The sequence below is a fragment of the Melanerpes formicivorus genome, unplaced genomic scaffold (genome assembly GCF_026170545.1).
Source record: "Melanerpes formicivorus ecotype bairdi unplaced genomic scaffold, bMelFor1.0.p_v2 SCAF_56, whole genome shotgun sequence".
Lineage (NCBI taxonomy): Eukaryota > Metazoa > Chordata > Aves > Piciformes > Picidae > Melanerpes > Melanerpes formicivorus.
In genome coordinates, this window is record NW_027142408.1 from 4,621,081 (window position 1) to 4,638,234 (window position 17,154).

General features: G+C 41.6%; 1 protein-coding gene across 1 annotated transcript; it reads right to left on the reverse strand.

Moving 5' to 3' along the window:
• Positions 1–783: 783 nt before the first annotated feature.
• On the reverse strand, positions 784–16,147 carry EIF3E (eukaryotic translation initiation factor 3 subunit E). The gene is made up of 13 exons (XM_068161288.1): positions 16,025–16,147; positions 14,509–14,623; positions 12,979–13,096; positions 9,397–9,439; positions 8,781–8,885; positions 7,498–7,623; positions 6,752–6,876; positions 5,811–5,937; positions 5,085–5,186; positions 4,163–4,272; positions 2,248–2,350; positions 1,841–1,975; positions 784–958 (listed from the first exon to the last, which is right to left on the reverse strand). Exons 1-13 carry the CDS (start codon positions 16,112–16,114, stop codon positions 920–922), a joined length of 1,338 nt encoding a protein of 445 aa, XP_068017389.1. The 5' UTR covers positions 16,115–16,147; the 3' UTR covers positions 784–919.
• Between the last annotated feature and the right edge of the window lie 1,007 nt (positions 16,148–17,154).

Below are 17,154 nucleotides of genomic sequence, written 5' to 3' on the forward strand. Positions count from 1 at the left end.
AGACAGGGTCTCTTTCCCAACATTCACATTCCCCTCACTGGTGAGTCACTACACTTCACAGAGTCCTAAGAGGGATCTTGAAGTTGCTGGCTTACAGGTGCCATGATTCGTCTTGCAGTGCAGTGCAAGGTTCTAAGGAAACCCAGCAAAGAGCAAAACACCAGCTGAAAAAAAAAAGGTATCTAGAAACTTAAACCCCTTAATATTACAACAGTTGAACAATACAGGGTTTGGGGCTTCAGGTTTGCATCATGAACCTTACTTCAGATTTCAAAATAAAAGATTTAAACCATACCCAACTCATTCATCACACTTTTGGAAAGTCTTTTTTCCCCTCTAAAACAAAAGCAAGGTTAGAAATGAGATTTAGACCAGGAAAAATCCTAAATCATAACCACACAAATCCACACAAGTTATACTGCATGTAGATTATGTCAGGTTCCATACAAGGTTGCACATGGCTCTACTCTGCCAAGCTTATTCTGTGGCTAAGAAGCAAAAACATGAAAGTGCAGAAAAGTGTTTTCAGTTTGGCAAAATGTTCAGTGGGAAGCCATTGGTTTGTACCACCCTCTTTCAGGCTTGTTTGTGATGTTTGCAATAACTGCCTGCTTCCAAACTCAGACACCTCTGAGAGCAAAAGCATCATTCAGTACAAACAAATCTTACGGAATTTACATTTTAGATTTTGCAAACTGATCCTAAATACTTCAGAACACCATTATGCTGAAAATCCCCCAATACAGCATAATTAACATATTATTTAAGTTACAGAGATGCACAGACTGTTAATTAGCCAATTTTATTCAAATGCTGCTAGATGGAACACATGTATCTTTTCTCAAAAGAAGTTACAAATTTATGTTCTTTTTCAGTCAAATGAAGACTGATTTTTTTCTTCCCCCTCTGCAGAAGTATTTCAGTAGAAGCCAGAGTCTTGAGTAGCCCAGTTAGGTGCCTAAACAATAAATAAAGAAGGATCAGTAAAAAATAAGTTACTCACTTATCAGTTGGTTACTGAGTTTGAAAAATTATTAAAACAATTTAAAATACTGACATATGGCTTAGAGATGGGAGTATTGTTAATTAGTTTAAAGCAAGTGTTGATATTGCAGAAAGACATTAAGTTGTACAACCTAAGTCCAAGCTAGTTGATTAGGTGGGTTGGATGATAGGTTGGACGTGCTGATCTTGAAGGTCTCTTCCAACCTGGTCTGGTCTATTCTGTTCTATTCGGAAACGTTCTAAAAGACTGCAAAGTCAATATAAAAAAAGCTCAAGTTCTAAGTATATATGGCTGGGCCCTTAGTGGACCTCAGAGTCATCCACCTTACACTGTTGACTCCATCACAAAGCTTTTCAGATTGGAAAGTGGTCAAAGGCAATCCCAAGTGATCTTGTCCATTTCCTTAGTTTCACTGGTTCCACTTCAGTCTCTAAATTATATTCTCCTTTATGTCAAGAAATGGGTCTAGCAGTTAGGATTTTGAACAACTCCTCCTTCATGTTCCAGTCGTAAGCATCATTCCTTCTTCTCTCACTACTGTATCTATATACAGCCACAGATACTTTAAGTACGACTCACTTGAGAAAGGGAATACAATTACTTTCACAAATGCCACCCTTGAAAGCCAGCCCTCTTCAGGCAGTGAAGACCATTTAAAGGAGGCAGAGAATCACATGTTGCTCGCTCCAAGAAAATAAACCTTTTCAATTTAACATGTAGTGCCAGAACTAGAAGTAGGCACATCTGATGAATTAAGGACAGGTTAAGAATTATACTTAAACATATCTCCTAACAGAGGTACCAGGAATTCTGAGAAATGTAACCTATACAAACCTCAGATCTACCGCTCTGATTCAATTTCTTCTCGATGTTCATAGCCAACATTTGACTACGAAAAGACAGGCTTTTGGTCTTCTCAATCACTTGCTGGTAAGGTGAGACTGCGTTGTTGCCCATGACTACATGGCCCTGAAACAGACAAAACACAGCAAATGTAACAGCCTCTCAAAGCGCATATGCCTCTAATTGAACGCCTGCCTTCAGAGCTTTCACAAATCATCTCACACAGAAGATTAAAAAAGAATAAACTAAGTCTGCTACACTTTATGGGCAAAGAAAAAAACCAAACAACCTACACAAACCCAAACCCAGCAGAAATAGAATTCACTGTTCCTGAACAAGGTAGAAGAAATTTTAATGAGAAATGCCACCAGTTCACTTGGATCCATCTATAGTCTTACCAGCTTTGAATCCAGCTTGGCATCTAATCGTGCATTTCGAATCAGATTGACAATCCATCTTTCTGCTTCTTCGGGAGTCATATTTAGTTTATCTGCCAGCATGCTAAAAGGTAACAGAATTTAAAGGTGAAACAGAAGCCCCCTGATGCTGACAAACACAACTAGAGACTATGGAATGCAAAATAAATCAACACAAAGTGTGGAGCAGCCCAAGACCTGTACTCAATAAATGCATGTATCTGGGAAGTGTTTTTTCAGCTGATCAGTTGTAAAGCTTACGCACTCCCACACATCTCCCACCCCCATGACTCTACACTGGCACATTTTAAGTCCTGAAAGTAAACACTCAGTTGTTCTGAACCATATAATCTTGTAGTTAAATCTTGACAGTTTTTATACTTTCCTCTTAATCCTTGCTTACATAAACTTTCCTTAGAAAACTGTCAGTTGTAATCTCACCACAACTTGAAACAGCAACCACCATTACACAGAGAACTACTGAACTGCTTTATTCTTACTTCAACTCTGCCAGCAGTCACTAAAGCTCAGACTAGTTTGTCCAGGTAAGTGTTTCTCAGTAGCTCATTTAGCAATAAACTGCACTCTAAGTTTAGATTCAGGAACAAGAGCCAGAAGACAGCTTGGTATAGAAGATGTAACAGATACACTATGCCCAAACCTCTTGTGGATTCAAGGAGGGATAGTGGGGTAGGACAGAAAGGGAAATTCTTAATAGAACAAGCAGTCTTGTCCAGGAATAATGTCTCCTGATGGTATTTCCTGCAGATTTCCAACCAACTACTTTTGCTTCCTACTGGCAGTTGGCTCACACAGAACATTTGTAACATTCTTTCATCAGCTTTCAGACTAAGGCAACAAACATGAGGTAAGGGCTATGCTGAGTTACACAAGAAGTGATTTCACACCATTTTACAGAACCTTGCTTAAACATACTTTTCTCCACCTGAAGAGTAGTCTTCCCCTTGATGATTATTGACATCAAGCAAACATATCAATTACCTCATCTCCCATCTATCTCCTGTATATTCCTGATCTTTCACACATCTTCCAACTCTAATAGAAAATCCTACTTTTGTCAGATACTAGTGTGAAGTGAGGTGAAGGAAAAAAACCCAACACAACAACGCCCAAAGTAACTTTCAATACTGAACTTACACTGAACTCATTGCAGTGACATAACACAAACAGGCAGCAAAGTATCTAGAGTTTGGCAAGGCAAGCAGAAATAAATTCCAGCCACAGCTGCTACTGTTCCATTAGAACTGTTAATCTGTGGTCAATTAGCCACTGTAGAGAGTTAAGGCAGACAAGAGAATATACAGTATCAGAGAGCCACATTTTGGAGGAATTATTTATCATCTAGGCAGAATAAAATAGTTACTTCTACACGAAAACACTAAAAATTGCTTTCCCACCTTTGATTCACTGCTGTTAAGAACCTGACTCAAAACTAAAAGACATTTCAAACTGAAAGAACATGGGGTAGGGTGTATGCATGTCAGGGAAATTCTCAAACATGTCACAACTATCAATAGGATTCAAATAAATCCTCCTCCAGATGACAATCAAAACAGCTACTGCCACTGCACTGAGGATTTAGTGACCTACCTTTGATTAAAGCATGGGACCTCCGTCTTTGGAGACAATCAACAACCAACTAGACAAGGCATTAAGCAGCGAAACAGTCAGCCGGGATAAACCAGAAGCACCTCCTCCATGTTAATGTAAGTGTATCACATCAGTGCAATAAAACTAGCAAGACAGCTATCCCATTAAATTGTAGTGGAGGGATTGTCATCTGATGACTGAGTGTTCTCCTGCTGCAGCTCGTGCTGTCTGTCAAGCAGCTGCCCAGGAGTGACCCTTCTGAAGGGTGTCAGGCTGCAGCTCTTACCCGATGCTGATGCACTGATGGATGCGGCAGAAGGTCTCAAATATGAAGAGACGAGCGTTCTCTATGAAGTCCTCAAGGCACGCCACCAGGAAGAAATCATTCACAAGCACCTGGAGGTGCAAGGGGAGAGCAAACATGGAAGTGCTTTAGTGGTAGGTAGTCAAGTAAGCAAGATCAGTCCACTAAAACCCCTTTCTTAATGTGCTCCAAGACTCAAAGAAAAAGCTACAACCTATCAGAAACTGTCATCGCTCTGCAGCTTGCTGAAGTAAAATCACATGCTGACATCATCACTGAGGCCAGACTCGAGAGAAAGAGGTCTGCTGCTGTTATCATTCTAAGAGCCCTCTGACACAGAAGGACTCTTCTACCTGAAGTTTGATTAGCATTCTCCTCACCATGTAATCCAGCCTGCTCAGCAGTGCTAGGACACCTGTGAAGTTCAGATCACAGGACCCCAAGCCCCACACAGTGAAAACAAGGATCCTAATCAGGATTAGGTGGCAATACTGATGAAAGCAAAGACAAACCAGAGCTGAAGCACTAGCACCAATGTTCAGTAATTAGAAATACTGGTACTACCACTTCAACACCAGTTAATCCAAGTGTTAGGTACCCTTAATTATTCATAGGTGAATAATTATTCATCAGGTGAACTGATCTTTTTTGCAGTAATGAATATTTAACTCTAATGTTATTTCGTGTTACTCTTCACTACCCATCTTTCACTACGGCAGACAAATCCAATCATGCCTCGAGTGCTTTTCAAACACTAATGGAAAACCTGAAGCTCAGCCAAATGCCTGATTACTGTTCCGTTTCTTGTTCTAGAACTTCTTTAAATGCCATTTTAAAGCTACACTCTTACTACCAAGATCTTAAGTTAAAGGAAGAGGACTCTTGTAAATGTTATAAACCTTACAGTTTCACACTCTCTCAGCTTCTTCTGTGCACCATCAAAATCAAAATTAACATACAAACATTCCACAAACTCTGTGATAGGGTCCCTGTATGTGTAGGACTCCTGTGAAAGAAATTAAGAGCAGTATTAGAAAATCAAGGCCATGAGGTAACCTGAGCATTCCTTCTATTCCTCACACAAAACTGAACACTGGAAGCAAGCTCATATGCAAATCTTAAATAAAGTACAGTCGCCCTTTCCAACTTCTCCTTCATAGCTGAATAAATGTGATCTTTTTTTTCAGCAGTGCTGTTTCACCTTTAGCATGTAGTGCTGCGATCTTTGGTTTAGAAAATGTTAGAGGTTAAGATGGTTCTGTATCAAACCACCACATTTCTTAAAATATGATACAGAGATTCTTCCCAAATTCTGATTTCAAAGATCACTCCAACACCAAAGCCTCCATACATCAAATTGAATGATCATACAGGTTACACAGCCAACACAAATAATGCTACTTTCCATTCACAAAATGACTGAATTCATTCTAACATCACAGGAAGAACTCAACTGTAACTACAAGGCATCCTCCCATCCACTGATATGCACTTTAGTTCACAGTGAAAAATTATTGCAAGGAGAGTGAGCACCAAAATGCATTCGAAGTCCTAAATCCACCACGTGTTAGAAGAAAATCACAAGTCTCAGTAACAAAGGACAGCCAATACCAGGTATTTCAGTCCTTACCTGTTGAATAACCTTGACTAGATCTTTCAGCACTTGTCTGCGCTTTCTGACATCCTTATTTGTTATGACTGCAGTAGTCAGATATCTAAGGATATGTGGGCACATTGTTTGGATGGCATTAAGATACCTAGAAAGCAAACATACAGATGAAGCCCAGATAATGCAATTTTGCATCCTAACCGTTCAGGATAAATAGGTTATGCACCTTTTATGCACTACAATACCAGGACTTATGACTGACCACCTATTCAAATACAGAAGGGTGAGTTATTTTTGTTCACCACAAGGTTATGCCTTTTCGGATAGGGAGGAAGGAAGAAAGCAACAGGAAGAGGCAGCAGCCTGCTAGGGAGAAAATATCTGGGGCTTAGCACTGCAAAACTGTTGGGTTTTTTTTGCAGTCTGTGTGCTAAGTTCAGGTCAACGCTGGCCTAAGCTGTCAGATACGCTGATTTCACGGGAGGGGATTGCATGGGCACCCAGAACCCCAACAGTATCTTTGCATCCAAGCTTGCAACTTTCCTGAGAAGTACACGTTCAAAGGAAGATAGTCCACTACACATTACCAGTGTGAGATCACATTTTCCTCAAGAACCCTTCTGAAATTGATTTTGTAAAAATCGAAATAGAACAGTACCTCCCCCTACAGCTCTAAAACATACGGTAGGACTCGGTAACATAAGCACACCCAGTTATCCTACACCCTTAAAGCATAGAAAAACCCCCCACAGTTCTTCCTCCTTCACTTCTCATGAAGGGCAAGTATACCATGAAAAGCAGACTATACACAAAAAAGAGAAAAGCAGCTTGGAAAAAAACCATTCAAAATGCTGTGTGGCTGGAACTTCTAGCTTTGGGTTCAAACCCTTTGACATGCTTGCATAGTCAACATCTCCCTTCATTTGGATTGACAGACCCCAACATAGCACAACACAGCTTACTGTGGCTGGTAGAGGAAAAGGTCAATGATATTGTCTCTCCCTTTAGGATGATTAAAGAACACGAACAAAGACCAGTGGATGAGCCATGTTCTTTGCTGAAGAGACTGCAGTGGAGAGCTGACAGACTAAAAGAAACATAGAACATTGGTGTAAGTCAAAGAAATTTGCACAGATAGCCTGCATGAAAACTACTGCATGGAGAACTGTAATTGTTCATATATTTGTGATCTTCCGCTGACTCCTTTTAGCTGTTACCACTCTCAGGCTGAGTTTTACCTCCAGCTTTTCAACCTGACATCTGTTAAAGATGAACCTACTGAAAGTGCTAACCAAGATGTATTTGCAATGCTGTGTTCTAAATCGACAAAAATCTGTATTGTTATAGCAAGAGCATAGATTTTAGTTCTCCATAGACCACCACAATTCATTACTTCCCTTTTTAATCCTCAATTTTATTTCTCAAATTCCCTCTTCAGATGTAATCTAAGGCACTACTTGGCTTCTCAAGCCAAGTTTATTGGAAATACCTTAAAAGCTCTTAGCTATGCTTCCAAATAAGTAATTTGAAATGAAAGTTTGACTATTTCTTCACAAGCACCTTTCAACTCTCCTGTTATTTTTATGAAAGTATCTAATGAAAAGGTGATAAACCACTCCTAAACAAGACTGCAATTGATGATTAATAAAACTTGAACACTAACACCTCTAGCCTCTCACCTTACTGACACAATCAAGGTTCTACTTACATTGTTATCTATTGTCTCCTTAAGTCTTGTGAGGTCTTCCATGGCTGCATCCCAATTCTGCATCAGGATTTCAGATGCCAGTTTTCCCCACAGAGAACTCAGAGCATTTCTGTCCGTTGCTGGAACCTATTTTCAACAAAAGCAAAGTCATGGTCTTTGTATTTTTCTTGAAATTATTATTTACTTCAAAAAAAGAGAAGGCTATTTGCTGACAGCATTTTTAATTGATTGAAGACACATTTGCCAACTTTGCTTCTTTAGTTGTAGTAAAGGAGTTATTTACTCTAGCAGTAAAGAAATTTGGGCAAGCTATAGGTATTTTCAGGTGCAACTAGAAGTTAAACAAGAACCAAGCCTCATACATGAACCAGCATATGTTTTCAGCAATCAGTCCACATACCTACCAGAGCTACACAGTTTAGAAATCTTTCAGACAAAGGTGCTAATCTCACAGGTACTTGTAGTCGAGGAGGTTCACATGCACCGTGCTGGCTCCGAATCACAACTACAGTCAGCTACTCACTGCAGCTGCTGCAGCTACAATATCTGGATTGTCAGGCAGTTGCCTTCGGTTTCCATTTCTTAGTAAAATGGCACAGTCACTGATCAACAATAAATCTCCTGTGTTGAGACTCTTACAAGACAACGTATCTTCATTCCCAACATTCACTCTCATCATTAGCAAATGACACAAATTACAACAACTCAAGAAGAACTGCTTCAGAGATGATGGATCTGGTTCTAAATTCTTGTTTAAGCTGCTTCCTAAGCAGATGACTTCTACTCTTAAATCCATCATAAAATTCAAGAGAAGGCAGCTCAGAGTTCAGAGAGGCTTACAATTGACCATTACCACAACTACATTCAAGCTTTTCCCTCCTGTTGAGTACACCTGTGCGCAAGAACAAGTGTTCAGTTTGCTGTGGAAAACTCCTTGGGAGGCTTTTTCTTAAAAAAAAATAAACTATTTTCCACAATACCTTTACAGTGAGGAAAGAAGTATTCCTACATTAAATGCTGCCACAAGACCTACATATTTAAAAGGATAGTTCTGAATTAAATATGAAAGCAACAGAACTGCAGGACAGAAGTCAGTGGCAATGATTATTATGATTATTAACAACTACTTTCAAGTTTTCTTTCTGGTGCACAGTAATTGTCTCATAAAAACTCACAAGTGTTGTACTTCAAGGAGTAGTAAAAGACAATTTTCTGGTCTAAGTATTTAATTGAAAAACAAACAAACCACAAAGCCCCAAACCAAACACACACCCAGAACTTACCAGAACTCTGAAGAAGTAGAGATACTCTGCAGCTCCTGAGTAGTTGCCACATTCATACTGGAATTTTGCATACCTGTAGAGGGTATCTAGGTACTCCTGCCTAAACTGAAAAGGAAGACAGACCAAAAATACCATATCTTCTTTATATTAGCATAGGAACTTAGCAATAATTACTGCCGTAAGTTAAAAAGAAGGCAAAAGCTCTTCTTTATCAGGAAAACAAGAAACATGCCCCTACAAGCCAAGCAGTCTTTGAAATTTTTAGCTCCTTCAAAAGACACTGTACACAGTAAAGACAATAGAAAGTTAAACTCCTAATCCATGCCATGGAATTAAAGATTATACCAACTCTGGAAAAAAGATGGACTTCTGTATGACAGCACATCTGAGTAACAAGGATGCAGCTAACATAAAGCCCCAGCTTTGTTTGTATAAAAACAAAAACTTCAAAGGCACTCTAATAAAATGCATTAACATTAGGAATTCCTCCTATTAGCTACACTGACATGAGACAGGTCACAATGCTAGTCCATAGCTGGTCAAAACTGCTGGCTATGAGGGAGGTTGGGTAGAGACTTAGAACTGTATTCAAATAGGAAAGAATTAAAACACTTACACCATGCTTCTCAGCTAAATAGTCAAAGAGCATCCGACCGTCCCTGTAATAGAAAGGTAAAAGGCACTGTTTTGACAAACACATTTGTCACCATGCAAACATACTATGCAACACAACACAACCTCTACCTGCGCAAAGTAAAAGCCAGAGTGTCAAGCTGAAGTGATATGCCCCTCAACTTGTGCAAAATCCACTTGTGCAGATATAGAGCCAACTACCCCTGAAGTGTCATTAAGTAAGGAGTCTCAAAATCTTATAATTATTACAGATTTAAATAAAGAATGTCACCTGCAACAATAACTAAAGTTAACAGAGGTGGGAGGGTGCATTAGAATTTGATGGAATCCTTAGCTTTTCAGTATGGAAGTTCAATTCTTACTTTGAGCTCTCCCCACTCTCATATACAAATTCCACAACAGCATCTCTAATCAAGCAGGTTGAATTTAGCAGGAGACAGAGGACTAAAAATGGCAACAACTGAAGTAGAATTGAATTCAAGGAAATTTATCCCATTGTTGGCACTGGAACACAATGGTTAGCCAGAATACCCCTACCACAACCAACATCTACAAAATGCAAACCTAGAGCTCAGTATTGTTATTTTTTAATAACTAATTCACACACAATCACATTTCCAAAGCTTCTTTTAATTCCCCATGGAACACAGAAAGACAAGCAGTATTATCCAGATCAAAGGAAACTTCAAGCCTCCAGCAGGGAAGCATAACATTATCTACCACCAGTAAGTGTCTTATTAATGACCACAGGACTTTACCTAGACATTTTTAATAGTTAGTGAATAATTTTTTCCCTAGTCTCTGCAATAGATTTTGATTAGCTCTTGAGAGTGAAATTTTAGCACACCAGCTTTTCAGTGCATCTCCCCTATGTATTCACATTTCAATCAGTCATGTCATAAAAAGGACTTGGGCAATTCATGCAACTATTGTACTGGTAGAAGACAGACAAGACTTAACTGAAGGGGAGAGCATCAAGCTCTAACTAAAAGCGTATGCAGGGGGAAATTTTCCCATTTACTTCTGACAGTGTCAAGAAGTCAAGGCAGTTACCCAATGGCAACTGGGTCTTCCACTTTCCAAGCTTACTTTCAAAATCTGTTGGAGTGACTCCTGGCTTTGTGTAATAACCTCAAAGTCATAAGCAAATGGAATTCCTTTTCTAAATACAATTATCTGACATAAATATCCATGCTGAAATCAGATACTAAAGTGGCTTATCCTAGCAATGCTTTTTAGAGCAGAAGTTTAAGTACATTCTGGTGATATCAGAGCAGAAAATAGAAGCTTTTTCTGAAGTGCTGGGAAGTGAACAAGATTTCATGATTTCTGCTGACATCTTTCATGCACACCCTGAGAAGCAACACTGTGGGGTCCACGCCCTTTATGTGCCACACAACACATGGCACCTTACCATTTCTGCACTAAGTTCTAAGTAAGACTAATAAATGCTGAAAAGAATGGACAGAGTGGAGAAAACATAGGCCAAGAGGGCTGATCATGTTTCTCAGCACATTGGGCTAAGAAGGCAAGGAAAAAAGAAAGTCTACACTTGAAACAAGGAGTAAATTCTAAATCAAGTTCCTCTCCCTTCAGGGACCCATGTTCTTCATGAGGGTTGTTCCCAAAGTCACACCTCATCAGAAGACTTCTGAAAAGAAGATGATAACATTTGTGCATTCATTGCTTTGCTAAGAAAATTCCACAAGCTGTGTTATAGTCTTCCATATCAGCAGCTATGTAACAGCAACAAATACAAGCCTATGCTTCACCTTTAAATTCCAGTCAAGCCATAGCTGTTCTATATGACATATTAGACATCTTACAGCAGGTAAAGCTGAAGAAGTGATCAAATTAATTTTTCATAGTTGGTTTGACACATTTAAAACAGCAATAACACCACTTTCTACAGGAAGACAGCAAGCAATAATTTACACTAAACAAACACCTCCCCACCACTCTGTTGAAGCTGCAGTTATTTGTTCGATGATTACTGCTGTAGTCTCTCCTACAGGGAAAGTTCATTCTTGAAGTAGGTCTAGCCCTCCTGGACCCCTTTGTTTTTAAGGGCTGTTTCCCAAGGTACCTTCTGAGTTAGTTCCTTGAGTCACCTGAAATCTGCCCTCTGGAAGTCCAGAGTGGAGGTTTTGTTGCTGCCCCTCTTAGCTTGACTGCATATTGAACACACAATTAATTATCTCATGGTCACTGGATCCCAGGCAGCCTCCAACCACATCTCCCACCAGCCCTTCTGTATTGGTAAAAAGAAGGTCAAGCAAAGCCTTACCCCTGGTAGGCTCACACAGCAGGTGGGATAAGAAGCTATCCTCCATACACTCTAAGAACCTCCTAGACTGCCTCCTCTCTGCTGTGCTCAGTTCCCAGTAGATATCAGGCAGGTTGAAATTGCCCATGAGAACAAGGTCTGGTGATCTTGAGACAGCCTCTAGCTGCCTATAGAATAGTACATCAACCTCTTCATCCTGGTTGGGTGGTCTATAAGACTCCAACCAGGATGTCTGCCTTGTTGGCCTTCCCTCTAATTCTCACCCACAAGCACTCAACCTGATCACCATTGATCTCTCGTTCCATGGCATCTAGTGCCTCCCTGATGTACAGGGCCACCCGCTCCACCCCTTCTCCCTCGCCTGTCTCTCCTGAAGAGCCTGTAGCCATCAATTACAGTGATGTGAGTCATCACAGTCACGTGGTGTCACCACGTTTCTGTGATGGCAACTACATCATAACTTTCCTGCTGTTACAAGGCTTCCAGCTCCTCTTGTTCGTTACCCATGCTGCATGCATTAGTGTACAGGCACTTCAGCTGGGCTTCTGGTTTCACCCCTGACTCCAGCTTACCACCCTCTGACTCCTGTCTCAGGAAACTGATTTCAGCCCCTTCCCCCTTCAAATCTAGTTTAAAGCCCTCTCAATGAGACATGCAAAAAAAAAAAATCATTCTACTTCAGTCACTCCCATATGCAAAGTGAGAAGAAATTGAGTGAGTCTTTAAAAGATTATTAGGATCACTATCCTACACCCACAAGTGGGCCAGTTTTGGGGAGGATGGACAGGAGTCCTAAAAACAATGTGTGCTATGAGGCTGAAAGGAAGCCACCAGGCCTGACTAAGAAAGATAGCACTACATAAGCCTCTGTGAAGGGGAAAAAAGCGAGAGGGTAGACAGTATACTAGTAAAGACAATCTGAATTGTTTCGGCCCACATTTCCTCTCAAAAATCTCAAACACTCCCCCATCAAAAAAATAAAATGAAATTAAAAAACCCAAACAACATCCCCCAGTTCCCACAGAACCAATCTCAGCTGAGGTTTGACTGCACTGAATGATGTCTGCCATGTCCCAAGCTGCTTCACAAGTATTAATAACGACAGAGATGCCTTATGCATGGCAGATAGAATAAATTACGTCTAGCAACTCCAGTTACCTAATCACAGCCACTACTTAAACACTGGGGGGAAACGAAATTGTCTCTGCTGTCGCTACAGAGTGCTGCTATCATCACAACCTAAGAGGTACCATGATGAGAATTTTCATTAGCAATTACCTAGTGGACTGCATTTGCCTTGTAGTCTCTGGGTCCTCAAACATCTTGACTATAGGTTCAGTTTCAGCCTGAAGCTGCTTCAGCTGTGCAACGACAGTAGTTCTCTTCTCCCGCAAAGCTAGAAGACACAAACAAAACAGACTTTCACGTAACAGGCTACCTTTTCACAGAAACCAACCTGGAACTGCACAGTGCTGGCAGCACATTTGAACATCTTCCCAATTCTTACTTCACTTGTCCTCTCAGTGAAGTTACAAAACCAGAGCTATCAAACACATCATTAACTTAAAATTTCTGAGGTTCGGCTCCTTTCCTCCTTTGTGGGGTTCTATCAAGCCACTGAAGAGCAAGTGTAACTGCAGAGCTCTGTATCAGACAAGGTATCTTCAGGCTTCCACAAACCAACCATCTCAGTTTGTACATGCCACATGAACTTGGAGAAAAGCAAACAGTACTATGATACCAGTAATACTAATTTTTCCTCTAACTGACCAGGTTCTGAAAGTTTATTTTAAGAATACTTAACTGAAATTTGACAGGTACAATTTAAAGCAGCTCAATAACCAAAATTGTTTTGAACACTGTACATGTTTTAATAAAACATTAAACCCTTAATGAAAACAGAACCAATAGGTTTAGTGCTCTATCACACAGACCCAAACCTCCTCACCAAATGCTACCAGCACAATAAAATGACCACGTGAATAAAATTCAGGAAAGCCTATGCACTTGAACTCTGAAGAAAATACAGCAGCACCCCAAGACTGGCCCCATAACCCAGAAACATATGGGATCAGAGTAACCAAGACCATATTCCAGGAGAGAACAATGTGGAGGAAGCTGTGAGCCACACACCAGACACGCAATGCCACAGTGAGCCTATTAGACAGTTATTTTGTGATTTTACTACATAGGTAACTGTAAAGGAGGTCCAAAGTGGGTAATACCACAACAGCGACCCAGCCTAAACCTAACAATGACTTGCCTGATAGGGAGTGTTCCAATAAGGAGAAATTACCTCCAACTTCAGATGAATCTTGATATTATAAGAAAAGGGGGAAACAGAGGAAAGAAAACATTCAGGTGACTTACTAAGAGTATGAAAATGTTTTCCTGTGACATCTCCTGGCTGTGTAATTTTAAGCTGATCTCACAGAAGACAAGATAAAAGCAGCTATAAATTGTTCAGTGCAAGTGAATTTAGTTTTGAGGACTTACAACAGTGAGGGCTTATAAAAGAACAGGGTAAAAGTCTAATGGAATTATTGATTCCACAAATCAAAACAAACTCCGTCTACATATATTCAATAAGTGTTGATACATGAAAATGACACATCAGAAATCTCAAACTTAAGATCTTTTAATAGAAAACTGTACCAGCAAACACTCTGAACAATTGACTCAACGTGCATTTACCTCTGCTAATTTCGTACTACTGAGTGCAAGAAACAGGTCAAACAACAGTAAGCCATCATCGTTTTTAGTTAGAGAACTTGTAAGCCAACTATCACTTTCAAATGAGCAGCTTACCATGTGGAATTTCATCAGAATACAGATTTTTGTACACATCCATAGCAAAATCCACCATGTTCGTGTCACTAAGGAGATCCAGTTTTCCTTGGAGTAGCTCTTTTTCATTGTATATCTGAAATGAGAATCATGAGACTGCTATGAAGACTAGTAAACAGCTTCCAATTCATACTATGTAATTATCTTTACAGCTCAGTATATTTATGGGGTTTTGTCTAATGAAATAATTTTAAACATCAAAAATCAGAGCTTTGCAAGACCTTGCAGCTGTCATTTAGCATGTTCACTCTACAGCCTCTCTGTTTCCAGTCCTGGCATGACACCAGCAGCTTCCTGCTACTTACAAATGCTGGAACTTCAATGACTACTTCAAAAGCAGGCGATGTTTCTAGATTACTGATCTTCTAAGACAAATATTAATTCCTACTACAACTCACGGAGGAAAAAAGTCAACGTGCAAAACTTTCCAAAAGCTACACATATGTTACAAAATGAAAGCTTGTCAGATTTTTCTTTCAAAGCAGTGAATACTTTCTGCTGAATACAGGCTAAACAGAGGATAGTCAAGCAATTTAAAGTGGATCTCAGAACAGGTATTGCAGGTCCAGTACAATTTAATTGTAGCACGATTCATTCAAAACGTATTGTTTGGTCTGTAACACAGGACCAAATTTAACTTAGCTTGGGTAATTACACGGTATTCGCCTAAACCTGCAAAGCTGTTTCTTAAAATTCCAAACCCGTAATTTATCCATGAGTGGTAAACGGCTATTATGTCTTCGAGATGTAGGTAGGGGCCTCAACCAGTGTACACCTCAGAAGTTCATCTGCATGATGGCTTTAATTAGTTCATCACACCGCATTTAGGGATGTCGCAGAACCTTCAGAAGTTTAATTTGGCTCTGGACATCGTGTTGCTCAAGATTAAAAAAATAACACTCACTTTTGGCTTAAACACAAATTCGTGATGACAACGGTTTAAACTTGACTAACAGCACTCTCTACACTGATGCAAACCCACACACCGCCCTGCAACTCCACGGCTGAAGGGAAAAACCAGTGACAAAGGCCGCGGGGTAATGAGAGCAGAAAACGAACGGCGACTGTGAACGGGGAGGAAGAGCTTTAACTTTTCCCTTTCCCGAATAACAAGAAAGGAAAGAAACTGAGCCAAATCCGAGGGAGGGGGGAGAAGAGTCTCCCCTGCCTCCTAGGGGAGGAGCGGCAGCCCCAGGCCTCCCCTCGGCCCACAGCCCTGCTCGTCTTCCCTCCCCGCCGAGAGAAACCCGCACGCCTCTTCCTCGCCCTCTCGCCACGCGCTGCAGAAGCGCCAAGCTCCTCCTTCAGGAAGCGAGCTCCTGACGGGCCGCGAGCAGGCCGCGCAGCGCCCGAAGCGGGAGGCGGCCACGCCGTGCCCCGGCCCGTGAGAGGCACCAGCAGCCGGCGGCCCTGTTCGCCGATTCGCTACTGCCCAAGCTCCGGGACCGGCTCTCCCACCTCCGGCACGGCCACGTACCTCTTTGACGGACAGGAACTCCAGCAGCGGGAAGACCAAGTGGCGGTCCAAGAAGTGCGCGATCTTGGTGGTCAAGTCGTATTCCGCCATCTTGGCGCCGTGAAAGAAAGAGAGAGAGGCGGGGCCGGGGGCGCGCCGGGAGGCGGCGGCCGGCCGCGGCTCTATAGCCCTGCGCCTGCGTGGCCCGTCCCGGCCGCAGGCGTGGAGCTGTCACCGGCGTCTGCGCCCGTGACGTGTTTGTGGCGGCGGAAGGGGGTGGGACGGTTGGTCCCGGGCGCCTGTCGGAGGGATGCGAATGGGCTTTCGGCGAGGTGCTTAGGTGTTTTGCTATGTCGGGGCGGGGGCAGGGGCCGGGCTGGTTGCCGCTCCTTCGCTTGAGGAGCTGTAGCGCCCGGCTGGCTGCGCGGGTACCGGCGCAGGGCTCGGGTTGGGGGAAGGCGCTAGTGTGGTGCGTTAGTGAGTGCTTCTAAACGGTTCTGTTTCGAGGTGGGCTCAGCTTACCAAACCCTATTGCTAAAGCAGTGAATTTCTTCTAAAAGCATTGCAGAGTATCTTTGAGGTGTGAGCCCAGCCCCATCGCTTCGTGTGCAGTGAGCAGCTTGATTTCATTTCATACAGTGAAAGGAACCGGAGGAAGGCCTGAGCTGGCTTTGGCACCAAGTGAAATACTTCATAAGTGTTTGTCCGTGTTGACCATGTTCTGTACTCTTGGTGGTGAGGGTGTGATGTGAGGTAATAAGCACAACAACTTACGTAGTGAAATCTAAACGAGTGTGGAAAGGTTTTGTGGAGTGCAGCAGCTCCCCTACTTCTCTTGCTGCTGTTGATGATAACTTGGGTATTTCATGTGGTCAGAGTAAGGAAAAGAGCAAGTTCACCATGGTGTTAGCTCACCAGAACGCGAAAAGATTAAAAGGTACTTACTAATTTTATAATTTGCAAGTTTTCTGCCTATTTTTGTGAGGGCATGATTGTTGCAGTTGGTTCCAGTAAGTCAAGCTTCATCTGGTTAAGTACAGTATGGCTCAAGCCTTTGGCACAAGGAGACTCCTCCCTCCGCGAGCAGAGGGATAAACCATTTGCCTAGTGAATCACATAACTACAGACTACTACATAACATGCTATAGTCA

Coding starts and splice junctions, on each gene's coding strand:
- EIF3E (XM_068161288.1), bottom strand. CDS start 16,114: ATGGCGGAATACGACTTGACCACCAAGATCGCGCACTTCTTGGACCGC. Junction 8,886..9,396: donor ATTTAGCTGAGAAGCATGGT/GTAAGTGTTTTA, acceptor CTTCCTTTTCAG/TTTAGGCAGGAGTACCTAGA. Junction 5,187..5,810: donor TAGTCAAGGTTATTCAACAG/GTAAGGACTGAA, acceptor TTTCTTTCACAG/GAGTCCTACACATACAGGGA.